Genomic DNA, 23,026 nt, shown 5'->3' on the forward strand with positions numbered 1-23,026 from the left:
GTGTTCATAAACTAGGTATTAGGTATTTTAGAGCTTGAAGCAAGCTAATAACTCAAGTTATTCTTGAATGAGATTGCATGCTTTCCCTTTATCTGCCTCCTACTGCCTGCAAGAGCAGTTACGTTGCTGTCAAAAATGAAACAGCCACAGTTCATGTAAGGCAGGACAGGAGATGAGAAGAACCAGTGGAGACCTCTCATCTGCACAAAGTGAGCACAAAAGGCAATGGCCAGCAATTAAATAAATTAGTCAGCAAAGAAACTAACCAGTGCAGATTTACTCCTACTTTCTGAAACCTGAGGATAAACTAAAGCTAACCAATTTTGTTTCGTATCACATTCTGAGAACCCTGCCTAAGAAGCCAGGTCCTAAAAGTCCTAAAGCACTTTAAAGCACTTTTATTGCACAGAAGGCAGATACTACAGACACAGGTACTCATCAAATATAGAGAACTGTATTTACCTACTAGCATGGTATCTTTATAGTCTCATATATTACTGATTAATTAGTCTCATATGTTACTGATTAATTCATTAATCAGTACCGTTATTTTAATTTCATTAATATGTACCATTGTCTGACCAAGTTCAGACATTAGAATAATCCTGTATTTCACCACAATAAATATGACTTGAAGTACAACTTACATACTACATGTATATAAGAAAAGACCAAAACAAGCCTTACCTGGCAGGGCAAAAGGAATTAAAGAAAAAAAAATATATCAACTCATAAAAATGAAAAAAACTACTAACTGAAGAGCACATAATCAAAACAGTTAACTCCTCAGCACCCACAATGTTTTTTTTCTTAAATTACTTCATTGCCATAATCACTGTAAAATGTATTTCATTTTATTTAACTACCATTCTGAAATTTGCATTCTGCTTTCAGGCTTTATGTAAAAGCTTTTCTATGACATTGAGTTCTAAAAATGTAACCTTTTTTTCCCACATTTACTGATGTACTTCTTCTACCTAAAACTTCATATAGCGATCTGCTCAGATTGCGTAATCCTCTCACTTGGCACCACACAAAAGAAGCTGACTCTTGTATACTCTGTATTAATTTTAAATAAAGATGCCATTCAAAATTAAATATAAAAGACAGTTGAATTCATAACAATACAATCAATCTCTAATTTAATTCTACTGTACAGGAAGTCACAATCCCCTACCCCCAAAAAAGTTATTTACAAAATCTGTTCAAAAAAGATGCCAACAAATTTATTATTTGGAAATTAGCGTTCATTGATGTGGTTTTCAGTTTTCTGAGTTTGGTTTTACCCTGTTCTGAACATTCTACAATTCCATGATGCAGGCAAAAAAAAAAAAAAAGAATTGTTTTCTTCCCCTTCATGAACATACTGCTGCTGCTTCTCTTTGCTCTGAGCTTCGTTCCACTTCTGCTTGTTTATTTGGGACTTTTGCTTTTTTTTTTTTTTTTTTTTTTTTAAACAAGGGAATTAACATTAACTTCTCTGCAAAATACAGCAGTCAGACATTAATTCCACCACATAAAATATTTTGGAACTGCTGTTCAGAGGCTGTACATAGGCATTTCCACTTCAGGAGGTTCTAAATCCAGCTGCACAATCTCTTGTCTCCTAAACACAGCTATCCAGCTCAAATCCAGCTGGTTCAGTCAGACTTTCCATTATAATGGAAAGCACTGAAAATCGTATTCTCTGATGAGTATTAATATCTGATTCTCTTCAGCTCACAGGGGCAATTAAAAAATCAGTGAGACATTAAGAAACTGCCCTCCAAAAAAAAATTAAACTTCAAATAGATTCTTGAACTACTAATTTAAACACAGAGGGTAACTTGTAGTTTAACAGTCTTACTTAAAGGGAAACCTAGAAAACTGCTAATAATTTTGTAAATTACCATCATGCCAACATTCAGTTATGGAAGACAACAAGAACTGTCTTATCAAGTAACACGTGGAGCTTGACCTCTAAATATTAATGCTAGATCTTCCCGTAGAAAACCTCTTACATTTGCATATACCCACGATGTATGGCTGAAATTTTTACTAGCACAGTCAGAACCTCTGTGTGACATCAACTTCTTATTTTTCAATAAGATCACTTAAAATATTAACTTGTAAGTAATCCCAGAGCTATCTGTTCAACAGGTGTTAAAACATCCATTTCATTACCTAGTCTATCTAACAGAGTTTTTGACTGCCACCCCTCAACTTTACTAGAGTTTATTAGAACACAGATTTACCAGAAGCTGAAGCTAAGCATAATTCAGAGTTCTGTGGATGATCTAACTCAGCTTGTCCTTTGAAGTATGCAGCTTCTCGTTCTTTAAGAAAAATCTGTCTTGGAAATAAAGTTTTCTCAGTATTTTTTGGTGTTCAGACAGCAGTGTCTGTTTCTGACTGCACATTCCATGGTTACTGAAGGCATTTGTGAAAATTTAAAATAGACATTATTCATCACTTATTACAAGAACCTAGACTGACAGAGCACAGAATTCTATTACAAATGATGTACCTAGATTAATATAAACAAAATATATATATATTTTTTTTTTTTAAACTGAAACATAGATTTCTGAAAGCTATGAGAAACTACTTCAGCAAGTGCATTTCGGATAAACTCCAAGGCAAACAAATGAGACAGAAGAGAAACTTCTTAGCTTGCAGATTAGTCTAAACAGAAGCTTGCAAATAACAGCAAGTAGAAAAGCAGCCACCCTAATTGGTTTGAAATCTGTACTTTGTTTACTCCTTTGAATACAGCAAGATGAATAACTGTTTAATTTATTTTATATGAAGCAACAAACACTCGAACAAACACCAATTATTTAATATTACAGTCTAACCACCATGACTGTATTAATGCTTCTGCACAGAAAGTGAATTAACTCCTCTAAAGGAAGCATACTTTCACTGAAAGCCCTGCAGTTCTTGCCTCTTCCTAAAAGCTAACTAAATACAAAAATAGTTCTAGTATACTACCATTCCAGCCAGCTAGGTTGTCCTCAGTCAACTGACAAGAATCCTAGAGCTGCTGTCCTTCGGTGGCATGCATACAAAACATGAATCAAGTTACAATTTGCTTAAATTTGCCTTTTTTTTTTTTTTTTAATATATATTCAGAAACAGCATCACATTCCATAAAACATTAAAATTTGGAAATCTGTATATTGGGGTTGTACCATAGCACAAAAGAAGACGGCTAACAGCTGCACTGGAGTTAGCCATTCTAGAAGTAATACAAGAAGTTAAAGTCTGAGATCTCTCTCAGTCTGGATTTCTTGGCAATTCAGGCTCGTTGTTAACCAAAGACCGTATGATGGAAACCTTTACAATGCTCTTTTGTTCAAAGCGCACTAATCTTCAGGGAAGAGAATCCTGCCATCAAAAAATTGCATCTTCCAAGAAAGAGTTGCTGAGTCATAACTGGTAAGAGAAAAGAAATAAACATTGCATCTGTTTCATAGGCACATAATGGTATTCCTATGTTGTTTCTACTGTTCAATAAGATAGAGCTTAACCAAGCTTTTGCTTGGTTAGCTCATCTTTCTAAGAGTCTCTTCCAGGTGTCCTTGACAGGAGAATGTATACCCAGTAAATGATCCTCAGCAAGTAATTTATTATGTTCAGCATGAAATTAATAAACTGCCTCTGATCCCTGTTTTAGTGACACAAATAAAGCAAAAGAAGAAATAAGAACTACATGGCTGCATCTTTCAATTGTAAGCTGCCATGAGACACAACTCCTAACTCTATTTGTAACTTTGGGATTCTGTACCGCATGACCAACCTGTTAACTTTTCAGAAAGCTGAAAAAGTATGTGATTACTTTCAAACAACAAAGGAACAGACTTTTGTCCTTGTTTGCTGTGTGTACAACAAAGAAGAGCTTAAAGTGCAGCAAGAGAGATTAACAGGAGATTTAGGCTACATCTTAGAAAAACAGCATGTAGAAGAGTAAGGCTAGTTGAGCTAGGGAAGAGATTAAAAGAGAAGATTATGGAATCTGCTAAGGCTTTTTCTGAGAACCAGTCTGGTCAGAGCTGGTTTGGCCATAGCTCATCCTGCTTCTGAGCCAGGGATGCATTAGATGACTCTCACTCCTTTCAGCCCTATTTGCTAGGATTCTGTCATGTGAACATGAAAACCACAGTCAGATTAGTTCAAAACAATGATTTAACCATCAAAAAGTAACTGAAGTCCGTTAAAGAGCTGTGGACTACAGTGTTCAGTACCTACACAGCAACACAAAGGCCTGTAGTAGTTCAACATACTGAGTATACAAAACTAATAAACATACATACAACTTTCATACATAAATACAAGTTTTGGCACAGCATTTGCTATGCACTCTCCCTTTTCAGTTCTGCACTGAATTCTTTTTCCTTATTAAGAGCAGAAGACCCTCTCAGCAGTAATTGTTACAGTAAGCAGGCAATACACAAACTGTAATATAAACAAACTGTTTTTTATCAAAAATATTCTAGCACAGAAGAGAATGAGAGATTAAAAATACAGAATCCCATGGTTACAACTGTGTGGTAAGAGAGGACAAGCTCACTTGGCATACCTATCTTTACCTAAAGAACCCTTGAAAAGAAAGCCTGAAGGTCAGAAAAATGACAGAGTAGTCACAACATGAAAACAAACAGCATTCTCTGCAGTGTTATTCAAGAAATAGAGCAAATTGCTAACATCTCTTTTTGGGTAACAGTTTCCTGCACTGGAGTACAGAATTTGAAAAGACAATTTCAACAGTAAAGACAGCAGAAGGCTAATTAAATGTAATAATTCAAATGCACACGTGTCAATGAGTTGAGAGCATGTAGCAGGTCACAACGCAAGGCATCATGATTCAGAACTACTAGATTACTTGTCTAGAACTTGCTAGGGAACGTTGGCTGTGTGAGTCTGTGTGTGTGTTTTACACCTCAGTTTACCCTGCTTAAAAAAAAAAAAAATAAATAAAAATTAGCTTACATCTCATACAAAGTTTGAAAACTAAGCCACTAGCTGCAAGATTCAGGAACCTAAGCAGACAGAATAATACAAGTATTATGACAAATAGATTCAGAGACATTTCCAAATAGATTCAGGTTTCATACTTACTAGGGGCTTTATTCCTTTTCTCTACCTGAAGCTGATTTACCATTCACTATATTATTATTAGTGGGTAGAAGCTTATATAAAATTAATTCATATTACATTACAGCTTCAGTAGAGCACACACCTAAAACCCTGTTTCTTTTATTGTGTTTTTCTTGCTCATTATCCGATAGTCTCAGAGCTTCACATTTCCATGAGCTCAGCATAGCTCAGTCCAGAACAGCCTTTTTCTTTTGGGGACACATTTTTACCATCTTTTTCTTAATATGTTTAGTTTAGAACTCCCTTTCATGACCTTCACGATATTTTAGCCTGTAACAGCCACTGCCAGAAATTCAGGCTTCTCATCCTACTGTAGGCTCTGCTTTTTGATCTGGTGTGTAGAGATGTGGATTTTCCCATTTGGTTCATTTCAGAGTTACCTTCCTGTTCAAACTTCAGAGATGTTAGAGTAAAAAAGCACTTTAAGAACCTTTGAAACCAAGACTTACCTCCATCTAGCATCTTACTAAAAGCACTGATCCAACCTGCACCTAGGACCCTCTTTCTTACGTGTATGTGTTATCTTTCATAGCCAATAAATTTAAGAAGAGAAAATAACCAAGGGAAAAAAAAAAAATTGTGATACAACAGCAAAGCAAAACATCTAAAACACAAACCTTGATATCAATTATCAGAAGGTTTTGCCAGCTTTTACTGGATATATTCTCATTCCACTCTCCTTTCATTGTTCCATGACCATCTGTCTCTGTTGATTCACCTTCACAGCAAATCCCACCTTGTTTTCCCACATATAGACAAGAAGTGAACATGGCCAACATGGAGCGTGGCCATGTTCCCATGAACACGGGAACTTTCATGATTTGCACAACACTGCTGTGTTTGACACATTCCCCCTCTGCACATAAGTCTGATTGTCATAGCAGAGACTAGGAATCGAACTATCACCTTCTGTCAGGCCTGTAGGTACAACCATAAACCACGGAGGTTATTATTTAAGATTATATAACCCAGACAAATGCACTGGCATATCTTCCAGATAATCCGAGATTACACAACAAAATGAAGTAAGCAGATCATCAAGAGAACTCTAACACAACACATGTCTGGCTAAAAAACAAAACCTCCCACAATTGGAAAATGCATGCAGTTATAAAGACTGACTTTTGTCCATAATTGAACAAGTTCTAGGCTTCTTAAGCAGTAGTATTTGGGGTAGGAATGGAGGAATGGATTAAAAAAAAAAAAAAAAAAAAAATATGCAAAAATTCTGCCAGCAACCCATCCTGGATTCTGGGAAAGATCCATGCTCTGAACAACTCAGTTCCATAAAGGCAAACTACCCTAAACTACCAACAGTGGTGATATGGTACCAACCTTCTACACTTTTAAGCTACAAGACTAACATACTTTACAAAAACTCACAGTAGGACAAAATGAGAAAGAATTCAAGAATACAATAACCAGGTTACCAGGGTACAGCAAATCATCATTCATAAACTGAAGCGTATGTTTGCTGACATAAAAAGTCACTACAGCATGAACCATACTTTAAAAATTGGTTACTAAGGGAATTTGAGAGAAAGAGATTCTAGCATACGGCTTACCCCAAAACATTTTATCTGTGCACATGCACTTTTCCACTACCACACCCACCCCAACAAACAACTACAGAAGTTAAAATACTCTGTGCTAAAACTGGAGGAAATGAACAAAGCAACAGTAAGAAACAAGTACAAGGTACAAGGGAAGTGAATTGAGGACAGTAAAAAGTATTATTTTTGTCATGACATAAGTGACTAAGATGGCCAGGATGAAGCAGAATGACATCAGAGAGGTGAGGGAGCCATATCTGACAGTTAAGGGATCACTGAACACAATGGGAGCACAGAAAACTGGTAAAATAATGAATAAGTCATATATTATAATAAATAATGAATCTTGGAATCACAGAACTGTAGGGGTTGAAAGGGACCTCGAAAGATCATCAGGCCCAACCCCTCTGCCAAAGCAGGCTTCCTAGTGCAGGCTGCCCAGGTAGGTGTCCAGACGGGCCTTGAATATCTCCAGAGAAGGAGACTCCACAACCTCCCTGGGCAGCCTGTTCCAGTGCTCCGTCACCCTCACTGTGAAGTTCTTTCGCATGTTGGTGCCAAACTTCCCGTGATCCATTTTTTGACCATTGCCCCTTGTCCTGTCCCCACAAACCACTGAAAAGAGGTTGGCCAAATCCCTCTGTCTCCCACACTTAAGATATTTGTAAACATTGTTAAGATCCCCTCTCAGTCTTCTCTTCTCAAGACTGAATAGACCCAGGCTTCTCAGCCTTTCCTCATAGGGAAGATGCTTCAAGCCCCGTATTATCTTTATGGTCCTCTGATGAATTCCTTCCAGATCTTTTTTATAGGTCATGGCCAACAAAATGTAGATCTTTTTCCAGGATGTCTTTTTTGTATCGTGAAAAAATGAAAGAGTGACAAAAAAAAAAAAAAAAAAAAAAAAAAAAACAGTGACAAAGAGTAGCAGTTTACATTAAGGCAATTCCAAAAATGACTGAACTGAAGAAAAATTTAACATGCAGAACCATGCTAATTGGTTGATGTTGAAGAGTTTTGAAGAGGTGCCAGGGGTCTTACGGAAATTTTCCAAATGAGGCAACAGACATGCTGCCACACAGTAGCTAGAGCCAGAGTATACTGAATCACAGAACAACTTGCAATGGAAGGGACCCACAAGGATCCACACAGAACCACCCAAAAATCAAATCATCTGTGTCCAAAACAGCATCTTGAACTCCAACAGCTTGGTGCTGTGGCCCTGGGCAGCCTGTCCCAGTGCCCGACCACCCTCTGCGTGCAGACCTTTCCCTAACCCCCAGCCTGACCCTCCCCTGTCCCAGCTCCATGCCGTTCCCTCGGGTCCTGTCGCTGTCCCCAGAGAGCAGAGCTCAGCGCCTGCCCCTCCGCTCCCCTCATGAGGGAGCTGCAGGCCGCCATGAGGCCTCCCCTCAGCCTGCTCTGCTCTGGGCTGAACAAACCAAGGGACCTTGGCTGCTCCTCAGGCATCTTGCCCCCTAGACCTTTCACGATCTTTGTCGCTCTCCTTTGGAGGCTGTCCATATAGTTGTATGTCCTGGCATTGTGGTGTCCAAACCTGCACCCAGTGGTGAAGGTAAGGCCACACCAGCGCAGAGCAGAGCAGGACAATCACTTCCCTTGACCAACTAGCAATGCCGTGCTTGATGCACCCCAGGGCATGGTTGGCCCTCTTGGCTGCTAGGGCGCACTGCTGGCTCATGTTCAGCTTGCTATCAACCAAAACCCCCAGATCCATTTCCAGAGGGTTCCTCCATTCTGTACAAATACCCAGGGTTGCCCTGCTCCAGGTGCAGAATCCATCACTTGCTCTTGTTAAACTTCTTATTACTGGGAATTGTCCAGCTCCCTAATTCATCAAGATCTCTCTGCAAGGCCTCTCTACCCCTAAGGGATTTAACAGCTCCTCCCAATTTAGTGTCATCTGCAAACTTTCTCAAAACACCTTCTAGTCCTACATCCAAGTCATTTATGAAAACACTGAGGAGAACTGGCCCTTCGATGTAGACCTACGGAACCCCACTAGTGACTGGCTGCCAGCTTGATGTAATTCCATTTACTACAACCCTTTGAGCACAACCTGTCAGCCAGTTGTTCAACCATCGCATTATGCATTTGTCAAGCTGTGTGATGGACACTTCGTCCAGAAGGATACTGTGAGAAACTGTATTGAAAGCTTGGGGAATCCAAAAAGATCAGATCAGCTGGCTTCCCTTAGTAAATTAGGTGGGTAACCTTGTCATAAAAGGAAATTAAATTTGTTAAGCAGGACCTTCCCCTCGCGAACCTGTGTTGGCCATGACCAATGACCACATTGTCCTTCAGCTGTCTCCCTGTGCTAGCTGAAACAGCTGCAAATGAAATCACCTCTCTTTTGCCATGTCTAGTCATCTCAAAAAGGACACGCAGATATATTTCACACAGCTTAGATTTAGGAAGATCCAAGCACTGAACTACAAGCTTGCCTTCAACAACAAGCCACAATACTGAAAGCAGACAGGAGTACTGCTCCTCAGAGAGACAAGGTAAGAAAAAAAAGGGAAGGTCATGTTTTGGCCTGAAATACAACATTTAGTAAAATAATTACATGATAAGTTGTGATGATTTTAATTAGTTTTTGTGTGCTCTGAAAGAGGACGTTAAAAGGAATGAATGAAACAAAGTGGGCCAGCAGCTTTAACTGATGGTATTAAATCTAGCTGAGAAACGAGAGTTGCAACTTTGGGAAACCTTGGAATAAATACTGCTGCAAAGAGATGTACAACAGATTTGCCAACACTCACACAGGCAGCTGCAACAATACAAGAAACAGAATTTTAAAATCTTAGTTACAACACACTATAAGTAACCTACAGGTTACTTATCCTTCCAGGATGCAAGGCATCTGAGACATTTCTCACATCTTTATCCCTAAAAGATTACGTCCCAGAATGGCTTTTAAGATACTAAGGCATGTAGTCACTTGAAAGCTACCTTTAGAAACATGTCAATTTATACACATTAATATCAATTCACCATTAAGTTACAGTATCTTTTAAACGCTACAGTTATTTCTCCTCTTTAATAAGATGATACCTAGCCATATAAGACCATTACAACATAGTTCAGTTTCATGCTATAGAAATCCTCGCTAATAAGAATGAAGTGGCATTCTTTAAAGGCCTACATATTACAGAAACAGATTCAAGATTTGTGTGAAATATAATTAAAGTGATACAAATACAAACATAGCAATAAAATAAAAATAGTCTAAAAAGGGCCATTTGTTTAAAAGGATGTACAGGATGCTGTAGAACAACTTTTCCTAACATTTACAGTTTTATACAGATCAATAAAGAATCTCAAAGCATGATGAAAACTAGCCTATAATTATACAGAAGCTGTAGCAGCATGAAATTCAGCAAGCCACTTTAACATCAATACCTGAGCAAAAATTTTCAACTTTACAGTGCAGAGAAACATAAAAACAAAGACACATACTCATGGAGAGAAATATAAAGGTCCTTCACCCTCATAAAGCTAACTCATAACAGATCAAGTTTTGTAGCATTTGATGTATTTCCTTGAATTTATTTGATCTGCTACCTGCTTGTATGACCTCTTCCCTTACAATATACCTATTCTTAAACAAATGAAGAATGTCTTTAGAAAACAGACTCAAACTATTTACAGTAGCAATCACAACAGTAACACTGTTATATCGGTAATACCCTCAGGCTACAGTGCAAGCCTGTTCATAGGCAAAAGCAACATTCTATCAGTCTAAGAAAAACAGACAAGCTTTTGACCTCACAGTAATGAAACAAGTCTAAGACTTGATGAACAGACTGATCCCCCTTCTGCTGTAACATGTCGTCTCGTGAAAAAGATAATTATCCTGCAAAAAGAAATGTAATTTCTAATACAGTGTAGATGTCCAGCTGCTAGTAAAGGTAAATTGCAGACAAGCCAGAAACAATCAACATCACTTTCAGGAAAATAATACTGAGAGTAACAACAGCTGTATGCTATTACTAAGAATAGTATATATTGCTTATACCATTTCCATTTACAAATCACCTGTTTGATTCTTATTTATGCAACTGTACAAAGTAGAGGATGTGACTGTGCACACACAGAACAGTGCATGCAATTTTTAGCATATTCATAAGGCAATCTCTTGCCACAATTTCAAACAGCCCAAACAGACAGACTTCAGACACCCTGAAAATTAATTTACTTTGTTGCAAAAATCATGGCTATGCATAATCCCTATTTTTAGATTACAGAACATGAAAGAAAAGCTTCACTTTCACTGGAAAACCATTTCTTGTCTTTATATCCCCTTAACAATCCAAAGGACGCAGCTAACTTCTGGATTTGTACACTTGCCACATAGTAATTCAACATGCCCCACTGCTGTCTTTCCAAGTCCACAGTCATGGGGAAGCTCGAATTTCAAGCATGTGATATTGCTAAAAGAGTTTGTCAGGATATTGAATACCTGTGCTTTGCTATGTATTTGCAATTTCTACTTTAAATCTATTAATCATTTCAAATAGTTATTTTTCATTTTTGTAATAAAGAACAGTATTCTACACTACACTGCATCATAAAGGGATGCTCAGCAGATTCATCAGGAAATTTCCATGCTCACACAATAACCCCCCTGAACCACTTGAGCCTAAAGGAATAGTTTATGTTCCATGTGGACCAGCTACTGAAGGCAAAACATGACATTTTGCCAGTATATTACACAACTGTTTTCTGGAAAGAGCGCAACGTTGCAGATCAGGAATCTTGATTTCCAAAAGGAATACAAAACAGTGTTTATGTACAGGATAACTAACCACATAGCTTTGATAAATACAAGCTGAATGGTGACCTGACTCAATAGAAAAGATATGAGACTCTTGTAATAACTCTTGTAATAAGGATCTAGGCTTTTTTCTCTAGTGCTCCTTCAAGTTAATTGTCTGTGCTACAAGACTGTGTTTTTTTTTTTTTGTTTTGTTTTTTTTTTTTTTTTTCCTAAAGCAAGGAGGCAGTTTCATCTAGATGATCTGCTTTTAATGGACCCTGAATTCATCAGTCTGAGTTCATCATCTCTCTAGTTTAGAACAGAACTCCATTCCAGTCTGCAAGTTTGTCAAACAGACATCTCATTCTGACAAAAATTAACAGGCTAATTTGGCAAACCATGCATTTCCCAATGAAATCAATTACTAGTTGTCAGAGGTTGTCAAAGGGCTGTAAATACAGACTGTGTCAGTTAATATCTCAGGGAAGCAATGCTGTCACACGAGCACTGGTTGGACCAAGCTGATAAGCTCTTTGCACAGGTAATATGAGCTCTGGCCACAAGGAGCAGCTACTCAGCAATTCAAATAAATTTAATTTAACAAATGAACTCTGGGAACATAGGGAATAGGGTTAGAATTGTGTTGTTATCCTCACCCCTGGCCCAGCATGGGTTATTTCCCATTCAACCTGTCCAAGCTTTCCCCATCTGATAAAAAAAAAGTCGTAATTCTTTCTTCGTTTCAGAAAAGTAGAAGGAAAAATCTAATAGCTTTTATAAAAAAATAATCCTTGGTATATCTAACATTTACACATACAGAATAACACATGCATTGTATCATTCTCCCTTTATACTATTTATATTGGTAGCAATGGAAAAAAAATATATCAGAAGATAAACAAACGCGATTAAAGCAGCTTGACTAGACATTTGCAACAACAAACTGGACATACTCTCAAACACACCACCATCTCATCAAACACAAGTCACTGCCAATAAATACTCTGGTCATAGTAAATACCTTTTATTTAAGGCTGGAAGTTGAAAATATTTATACCTTTCCTTTCCAGCGGTCTACCCATAGAATATCAATAGTGAACATGAATGGAATTGTCTGCATTTCCCAAAGGGTAGAACATAAAAGGATTTTTTCCTGCTCCCTTTTTGTGCCTTTGTTTTGCTGCTCATGTCAAGGACACAACATGGGAAAGGGAGGAGTAGACAGGATATGCTATATGAGCTCTGTTATTACTTTAACTTTGCATTTTCCAATGGGAAACCTCGTTAGGGAGGGGAAGAGTCTCAGAGGAAGCCTTCTATACTGTAATTCACAGGCTGGCTCATGAACCGTTCCAAACATGTTCCCGTGATTGCCTCCTACTCCAAGACTGCCTTTAGTTACCATCACAGTTGGCTTCTCTTAAGAGCTTCCCCTCCACCACTTTATGAATAAATGTTAACTCTGTTTGTCTTAATGTCAGAAAAATTCTTTAGCATACCAGCTGTTTCTAGTCAAACCATTTTCAAGACATGAATTTATCATTATAAACAAAGACAAATGTAAGTTAATCCAAAGTAAACCAGAGAACAAAAAGCACAACATTTGCATCATTTACTACGCTTACCATACATAAACTATAGTAAGCACAGCTTTATAAATGCATCATTTATTTCCACATCCACTATGCAAATTCAAGTCAAGAGGCTACTAATACCAAAATATCCATGGCTCACCATTTTCAGGAAGATGCCAATATGGATGCAATGCTGCTCAAGTGCACTGGCTTTGCCATCCCCAGCATCTGAGATCCAGAAAGATCTACAGAGGCTTTGTTGTTATCCCTTTTGTTTTGGTTTGAAGTGAGTGTTTTCCAATTGCTTACCTGCTGATGCCATATTCCACAATCAGGGAAAACACTCTCAGATTTTCCAAGAACAGAAAATGCTATTTTCTACACTCTTTATTCCTAACGCGTATCAGCCAAGAATCACACTTCCACGAGGCTTCCTTAGTTTTTTTCTGCATGGTTCTCATCCCTGCAGAGGCTTCTTTCCTTGTTCTTTCCTTGTGTCATCCAGAACAACAAGCAATAGGAATATTAGTAGTCTTTTTGTTTATTCCTGAGGTCACCTGGGTAAGAGGGGAGAAGAATATCCATATCCTATAACCCCTGCTTATAAAAGATTCCTATTATATACAAACAAACAGTTCAGGGGAAAAAAGCTACAAAGCCCAGGACAGAATATCAAAGAACCTTCTGGAGGTCACGTAAAGGCATACAATTATGTTTCCACACTTTCTGATGTAGAGACCTAGGTAGCTATAAAGGTAGCAAACATGCCATCATAATAACTATCTTGCAAGAAAGACAACAAATTTCAAAGTATTTTCCCTCTTAAGTTTATGTAGGTTGAGGTCTCCACAGTTATTTCAATACTATTTTCACCTGCTTAAGAAAAATACAACAGAAGCAGAAAAGACATTAACAATAACAGCACAAATTTCTGTCAAACTTTGCTACAAGCTGTCATACGTATACAATCTCCACAACGACAGAGAGTCAGGAAGTAACTTATCTACCTGTTCCCACGCTGCCACTGACATATCTGTCTCAGACACTACCAGAGTGGAAGAAGCAGAAACAAGAAGTCTGAAAAGGCTGGAACTTCTGCCAGAATGTACTAGCTGTGTAAGGCACACAGAAGATACGGAGTTTTACTTTGGTTGGTTTCTATTCCAAAAGTTTTCATTTAAGCTCATGATAATGTTTCAATTTCAGGATACGCATCTTTCAGCTTCAGTTCCTTACAAATACCTATGGATTTTTTGCATTAGCCACCTCTGCCTTTGTACTTCCCCCTTGGACTAGGTGCACACCTCTAAATCTCATCTGGTTTAATCTCCAAAAATGAGTGTCACATCGTTCCGAAGTCTTGCAAGGACCTATGTTCTTCCTAGCTTGAGAGAACAAAGCTTTATCCTCCTAATCATGTCAACCGAAGGCAACACAGACTCTTTTGCTATAGATATCTATATAAACCCTTCCTCCTTCTTGTAATCTGTACAGGCCTGAGAAACAGGAAGCCTATTTAATGCACTAGTACAGCTGAAGTAATGGGTACTCAAAGAGCGTTACTGATAAGCAGCTTGATAACAGACTAACAATTGAGATGTCTGCAGTCCAAAGGACTACAAGTCTTTGCAAGATACTTACGGCAGTGTACAAGGACATGCAGAACAGGAAGTGCCCAAATACAGGACAAACTGAACACATGCTGCTGCTAAGGACTGGCACTTCACAGACTGCTTAGCTTTTGGGTAATAATCAATCAATTATTTTTTTTAATCTATTAAATCTGCAAAACAGCATGCAGTAGAAAGCACACAATACAAGTTATAATGAATTGATTAAATGGGAAATATGAATTGGAGTTCTGTGTTTTACTTCTTGACCATCTGTACAGAGCACTATACTTGCTAGCTGCCAGATTGCTCGCATACCTGAGCAACAAATCCAGTGACTGAATTACATGACTGAGCAAGAACAAGGCAAAAAGTGGAGAGAGGAACTACCACATTTCATTTCCGCATAGCATTCACTTTGGCAGGTCTCTCCCTTAACTCGGACACAAAAACTGTTCAAGCCCACTCACCAAGCAGATCATCTGAAATTCACCTTTCTAATGACAGGCAATTCTACACAAGCAAGTACTCCAGGCACCTAGCAGTTTCCTAGAACAGCTGTTTCAGCCTTCACATACACTTTATATATGGCATGCCTTTTCTCTATACTGTGGCCACAGTAGTGTATCTCTGGATGCTCTCAAGCCTACTCACCAAACTCCTTCCTTGAGGTCCCAGCAGTCAGGGAAATCAGTTCCTCCCAGCATTTTCATAAATAAAGCTATCTTTGCAATTTAAAATACTTGATGAAATTAAAAATTTTGCTGATCAAAATTCGCAATAAAATACCAATTATACAACTACCACTACGACTGCAGCTACCACGACTTAACAGTGAACTGCAGCAGACCCACTACACTTACCTATTTTAAACCTAAACAGAACCAATTATTATGAGAGGGCGTATTCTGCTATACATTACAACTGCTTATACCCATTCCTGCAACACACACACAAAATTATACTTGGACATCTTCTCAAATTAATTTAGACAGCTTAATACAGCCTTCTAAAAAGCTGGCAGATGGTCTGCATACTTCACAGCCGTTAAAACCTCATACCGTAGCCCACTCCAATCCTTCAAGATAAGCATTCTCTTATCACACAGGAATTTGGAGAAAGAAGGTCTTGCTAAGGATCTTAAATACCACAGGAAAGCATGCTTTTAACTGCAAGTGGCAGTTTCCTTCATGAGGATTTTGTACATATTACCCAAATCTGTTACATTCTACCATTTAGAAGAGAGTCTTTTAGATTATGAAAACAGAACACAGGCAAATGTCAGGGGTGGGGGGTGCACAGTCATGCAGACATGAAGCTGTAACTGCAGCTAAATTCTAGGAATATAAAAATATTAAGCTTTGCAATTTGGTCCCCAGGTAAGGGTCACTGGTACTATATAGGCCTCATTACAGCTGTTCACAAGGCACATAGCCTTTGACTGTACAGCCTAATAAAAATGGAAAGCAGTGTGTGCCAGGTTTCCTGCTGAAAAGCGTTAACAGTGGGAGCAGCAATCCCACTCTGAAAGCTCCAGGCTTTGAAACATGCTTACTTAGTGAATTTCTATCTGATCTCATCATTAATACAAGCAGCAATTAGGAGGAAGGTAAAATTTTAAAGAATTCTTAGCATCTTTGGGACATTCATGTTTGAAATAAACCTCGTATTTCTTTCAAGTTTATTTCAATTAAGGTTCAGGAGACTTGACTTAACAGTATTTGGAAACTATTAAGGCACTCGAGGCAAAGCTTACAAGTACATTTACCTAATATGTTTTAGTACAACACATTACTCAAGCATAATGGATACTTAAAAGCAAATGTATACAAACCCTTCAGCCATTATATTATGCGTGAATTCTCAGTAACTCACACATAAGAATTCCAAATTTTCTTACCTTAAGAGGTTGCCTGGATTTTTCATTACTTTTTAATTAAAGTGAATAACACTTTCTGTCCCGGTATTATTAAAGCTGGATAGGATAAACCATGCTGTATTCTGCTTATGTAAACTAATATGACAAATCCCTTTTGCTAACTGCATTGCTTAATCCTGATGCCAAAATACTTTGTAACTTCTTTTCAGTAAAAAGGCATTAACACTAACAGAAGGTATTTATTTAGTTAGAACATTGCCTTACCGTGTAAATGCCAATTCTACAAACAGCAAATGAGAGCTGGATACATTCAGACATAGTCTAAAGAAATTAAAATAAAGACGTTACTAAGAATTCCATTTATTAAAAATTAATCTTTTTTCTCCCATCTCTCCCCTGAAAGAAATATCTGATGGTATACTACTTGATGTTTCTCCTCTAAGACTGTACTAAACAGAGTGAGAAAAATGCCATAAAAAAAAATCAGATTATTCAAATACTTATTACCTTTCACAACGCAGCAGCTGCCAACACTATTGCATTTACTAACTCAGTATTTCATCATAGGCCTCAAATTACCCAGTGCTCCCCAAATGCCCAAACACAGCATTAACATTTTCATGCAAGCTTCCAGTCCCATTTATTTTTATCTATTGTGGCTTAAAAAGATCCTACAGGAGATGTTTTAGCAAGGTAATGCATTTTATAGATTTTTAGTGGTATGTAAGAGCTTCCACGTTTAAGTATTATAGTTCTCTCCCTGTATCATCATTCAAACCCTCTTCTTTCATATGCTAAAGTAGTGTATATACCTTTAAGTTTCTACATTTCTAAAGTAGAAATTCACCTTTAATTTTCTGACATTTTCGTGTTTAAAATAGAACTCTGTACTTTTTTGAAAAAAATGTTTTATGTAATCTGTCACAGCTGTCAATAATCACATTAAAAGTTTTTACCCTCCACTTGCTCAACTTCCAGCCTGTTGCGATGCCACAATTCTATGTCATCTGCAGTCACCCAGAGATGCTGATGGGCTATGAATTTCTGATAAAACGGATGAAAACACCTTCTGTAAAAAGCATAACAAAGACAGAAAATATATGCATCTTCTTCCCTCACCAAAGCAAAAATCTATTGTTGGTTTGCCATTTTGATAGATGGCCGAGCACAATAAGCCAGGCTTACAACAATCTGTTTAAAACAGTAATTGAGGAATTCCTTTTTGTAAGGTATGGAATCTTTTCTCACTGCAGGCAAAAATTAAAGCAACCGCATAGAACATTTTTACTCGATGTTTTCGAATTTCACACACCATCCGCATATATTTTAACATGTAGAATGTGAAGTGCTGAATGTTACAAACTTCAAACATTTTCAGTGAAAAAAAAATTCAGCCTCTGCTTTCAATTCACCCTGAAAACTATAACTGAATAAGCAATTTAATCAGATTTCTATATAAACATCTCATGAATCATGAGTAAAAAATACATAGCATCATTTTTCTTTTGCTATAACTGTTAAATATAAAGTTTAAACAAGTAATATTTCATTGAACTGTCTGAAAGTCAAAACATGCAGCACAAAAACCCAAAAGCAAACATCAACAGCATAGGTATTCTATATTTCAAGCTACAATATTATTGCTGACAAGAGATGCTGCTTCCAAATGTTATTTAAATTGCCAGGATGCTTTTTTGTTGTCATTGTTTTCAGCTTTCAGAACCAACAAAGTTCTATTACTCACATTCTGAGTTTCCCATAGGAAAAAAAAAAAAAAAAAAAAAGTCACAGAAAAATAGTAGAACTGATTTTGAGAAATCCCATGCTACATACTGTGGAGGTGGGGGGAATGAACTGTACCCATGTCGCTCCTGACAGAATCTGCCTACGTTGCTGCAAAGGTTCCAGTGATGATTTCCCCAAGCAATCTAGTCCAGTGCTTCATTATCCTCACTACTAGAAAGTTTCTTAATGTTTAACTTGAGTCTGCTGCAATTTGAACTGCTACCTAAACACAGGATGATGCATACATTGATTTTTCTTTCCAGTATCATGACAAACTCTATGTTGACAGCAGACCCATTGTTACACACAAAGTAAAAGTGTGCTTCTGTTTGCAAAGGAAGTAAACATGCTGCAGCAGCATAACATTGCAGCTTGTCAGTGCATATAGATTGCTCTCTTCTGAAGAAGTGCCATGTTACAAATTGGTTTTACTTTTTTATTTTTGTTCAGTACTTCCAGACTTTACATTGATAGGAGAATTAAGGTTCAGCTCAAATCCCACAAGTGCCCATGGACCAGCTTCAGCAGAAGAGAGAAAGCTACATCCCAGTTACCTTACCAGTCTATCGCTGGGCTTGCTATTGTGAATGTTTTGAAATCAACTAACTATTAGAGGCCATGAATTCTAAAATTATCTCCTCTTCCTACTGTCATGTACAGTACCAGGGAAGCTTTCCCCTATTAAATATTAATCAAATCCCTTCCCCAAGCCTCCAAGATAAAACTTCTGATCTCCAATGTATAGCATTAAAAAAAAAATCATTAATTCCAATGCTGTTTTTAGACCTTTAGATTCATCTCTCCCCCCTCCCAGAAAATTAACATTCCCCTCCAAATATTATTTCCATTTAATCACCAGATAACTCAAATGAATTAATTTGAATAATTAGATATCTAGTGATACTAAACTACAGACTATCACTCAGATCACAGAATTGCAATATATATGATAATCTACTGCTACAATGGGGAATTTATTCTTGATACTTGTAATCTTTCATTACTTTGGTTTTGCAACTCATTTTGCACCATACAATTGAGCAACAAAACAATTGTTGGACAATTTGCATTTTGTTTACTTACAGTTTATTGTTGCTTTCTGAAAGGATTTTACATGGTAAGCATGAAAGTAAAAGAAAAAAATAATTTTAAAATATAACTACAAATATTACAAAGAAAGATACCTTATTTGATACAACTCTGAAAGGACTTTCTCTTAACAGAAATCATTTAAGATGTCTAAAGCAAGAACAGGAGTCTTCAGGTTGTGTATGTCAAATAAAATAAACACACTTCTGTCAACTTGCACCCCTCTGCTTAGTAAAAGGGTCATCTCACAAACATTAAATTATTTCTCCAGCTGGCAACTCAATTTATAGCTGAGAGAACAAATATATATTTTCCCAAAGCTTTGCTAGTTTAATTATGTGTTCTAAAAATGTCACTCTTCAAAATGACTTAGAAAGACATCTGCCTTGCAACTATATAACCTTTCATTCACCACAAGCATGTGTTCTGCCCATTTTTTTCCAAACACTCAACTACCAGTATAAATAATAGTACAAAATAATTTCTGCATTTGTTGTTTAAAACCAAAAGACTTATAGAAGTCTAATACATGCACACATTAGTCTGTAACTGAATGAATTCATTGATTTCATATGTACATCTTCACCAAACGCAAAATGAAGCTTCTACTTCTATTAACAGGACAGCACATTTTGAAGAGACTAATTAGAGCATGTTTTACAGGTGATCACCTGAAGCTGAAATAATTGGATTGAAAGCATTCATAACACTTGTTTCGGCAGCGTTGGTGGGCCAAGGGGAGACCTTAACCAGCTTCTTGGAAAGGAAGCAAAAGGCTCAATATCTAACAACTGCGGGAGCTGTCATCCTCATTCTGCCAACAAACAGAAATACTTATCTTGACATCAGCTTGCTTTGCCATCATCCTTAATAAATTACAGCACTAAGTGTAGTTCCAAGGTCACAAAAACAGAAAGCAATGTGACGTTGTTGTATTGCTTTGTTTGTTTGTTTTCTAGTGATATATTGCTTTATTAAAATGAAGATTGTGATGTCTACTTGCTCATTTACAAATGAATGATCTAACACAGTAATCACGTTTAATTACTGGACCTTCCAGGTAAAAGGCTCTTCCCCCTCCACTCCTCTCTGTATATTTTTCAGTTAATAAGATATATGAAAGTTAACAACAAAATTGTAAACAACACCCAGAATTTAAGGTACCTCTCTGAAGGCAGCCTGAAACTAATTCTCAGAGCTCACGTGTCTTAAAGAATGTGTAGACACCAAAAAGCACACACAACTACACTAGAGTACAGGTGGCAGGAACTTTGACCAGAACTGCTGTTTGCTAAGCTTGTGCACTGAACTCCAAGCAGTAACCTGAAAGCTTCTCTTTCTGCACAAGATGACATAGCCCTTCAGCACATTCCATTAATAACATTTCCAAATTAAATTCCCCATTTTTTAATACCATTCATAGGGGAAAAAATGACACACCAAATATTTTCACTTTCTCCTTTAATGCTGCATAATTAGATTTTTGGAATACCAACCTTTTTGCATACAATCATTAGATAAATCTGAGTTTAGGGACTAGAAGAAACCTGATGTTGATGGAAAGCCAGTGATATGTGAACAGGAAATAGGATTGGTTCCAAGAACTCTCTTGTCATCATAAAAAGTAATCAAATGGATGCACTAGAGAACAATGCTCCCCCCTCTTTTAGGCAATATTCTCACTAGAACAGTTTTCCATGACTGTTTCCAGGACTGCAATGGTTCAGACAGTGAAAGATGCAGATTAGCCAACACACAATTAATAGCTGCAATAACAGCACAAACATTTCTCAAGAATCCTGGACCTTTTTTCCAGTCTTGCTGAAACCTGAAATTATGTAAGTTTCTAGGCAAGAATAAAGCATTGAGGGAAGAGATCACTCATTAGCGTTCATCATCACTCTGTACAAGCTGTCAGGCAGTTTCAGGTTCACTCAGCATTGTGGGCCTTTATATATAAAGTCATAAATTGGCTCGGATACAAATGTTGGAAGTCCAACAGCCTCTGCTCGTATGTCAAAGCAGCACCTCCAAGCAGAAGGAATCCTTTAGCTACACGTCCCTGGAGTAGATTAAGTATCTTCATAAATCCCATTCAATAAAAAGTCTCACCTCCTGTGCACAACTTTGCTTACGCTGGGGAACATTCCTGGACACAATCCAGAACATTTCCATTTTCTGAGAGCAATTTCCTATTCTGGAACTAGAGCTAGCTCTCCCCTCCGAGAGGGGACATGGAGATGTTCAGCATGTAGTGTAAGCATTCAGGGAACCATCTTTCATTGATACATCCTTCTTAGGATGCAGCAAACACACCTTCAGGATCTCCATAAGCCTACCTGAACTTCAGGCTTAATACGCTCCAATGGATCCATCTTCCAAGAAACTGTACAAAGTCAGATATTTTTTTTTTGTCTCTTTATCGCTACTGCAAAGCAAGGTCCAGAATTCAACTATACTCATGGGAAAAAGCAATTCCTGGATTATAATTGTCATCAAGTTCTTGTACTGGGAGAAATGACTTATTGCCTATTGACTCTCTTTATGTTTTCAGAGACATCTATAGCATTGCTTCCCCACACCATCCAGCTGTCTCTTCTTCAGACTGAAGGCAAATAAGTACTTAATCCCTCTTTGTGTGGTAGCAATTGTTTTCTTTTCAGTACCCTGTCATCCTTCTCCATATCCTCTTTGGTTTTACAATATTCTTTGAGATGATGCAACCAGAAATGTAGCAGTTAAGACAATAGCAAACTTTGCATTTAAGCAGGGTCAAAATGGTATTTTCTTTCTTTTTCTTTCTTAATTCTGTAGCTAATTTGTTGACAGCTGTCAGAGTTTGAAATGACATTTTAAAGAAAGAGCCTCTTTCCTTGTCCTGAGCACTGGTGGCATTTCAGAGCTTACCCATTCATCTGTATTGTCAGCTTTATTCCCTCTACTATAAATATATATAACTTCGCATTTATCTACACCAAATTTCACATGCCAATTTATTGCCAATAGCAAAAGGAGTAGTATGTTTTTTTTCCTTTGCCAGATACAATACACAGTCTTAATATTTGCCTCTGCATCAACCCATTCAAAGCACATGCAGGTCATACAACTTAATATGAACATGAAATTCCCTTATAACCCCTGCATCCTCCTCTCCCTCTTCCTCACTGCCAGGACAGCATTATTAACTCTCGTTTATGAAACTTATTATTGGCAGTGTACAAAACGATTACTTCATTTAATCGCTTCAAAGTTTTGTATCTCTGTTAGGTGCAAAACCATAAAATGCAAGACTAGGCAATAGTTACTGTAAAAGCTAATAAGAATGTAGAAGACAGATGCTTCTTCCATCAGAAAGCTCCAAGTCATAACCAGGAGGGAAAAAAAAAAATAAAAATTAAAATTAAAACAAAATCTGCAAACTCACTTCTCATACATGAAAAATTCCTACTAGCTCTTGGATGCCACCTTGCTTCCTCTGACTCTTCCATGCCAAAAGCAAACTTGTTCCTGTGAATAAGTTTTTCTTCTACTACTCCACCAAAACATACACCATAAATACAAAACATGGCACAAAGATTCATGTTCTTCCTGTTGTTTGTCCTTGTAAGCAACAAAGC

The 23,026-nt window shown here is 37.4% G+C and overlaps 1 protein-coding gene across 9 annotated transcripts in view; it reads right to left on the bottom strand.

Annotated features, from left to right (window-relative positions):
* Positions 1–23,026, bottom strand: part of ARL15 (ARF like GTPase 15) — a 216,288-nt gene that overhangs the window by 187,379 nt on the left and 5,883 nt on the right. For 8 of the 9 annotated variants that reach the window (XR_014319323.1, XR_014319324.1, XM_082782863.1 and 5 more), the window contains exons 2-3: positions 17,492–17,604; positions 16,800–16,856 (exon numbers count right to left, since the gene is read on the bottom strand). Coding sequence is in view for 7 of the 9 variants with exons in the window: in XM_082782863.1 (XP_082638989.1) it covers positions 16,800–16,853 (54 nt within the window). In the remaining 2 variants the exon portion in view is untranslated. Of the gene's footprint in view, positions 1–14,053; positions 14,313–16,799; positions 16,857–17,491; positions 17,605–23,026 lie in introns of those variants that run through there. The other variant, XM_082782864.1, reaches the window with a different exon arrangement.

Source organism: Aythya marila, assembly GCF_965140915.1.
Source record: "Aythya marila genome assembly, chromosome: Z".
NCBI classification, from domain to species: Eukaryota; Metazoa; Chordata; class Aves; order Anseriformes; family Anatidae; genus Aythya; species Aythya marila.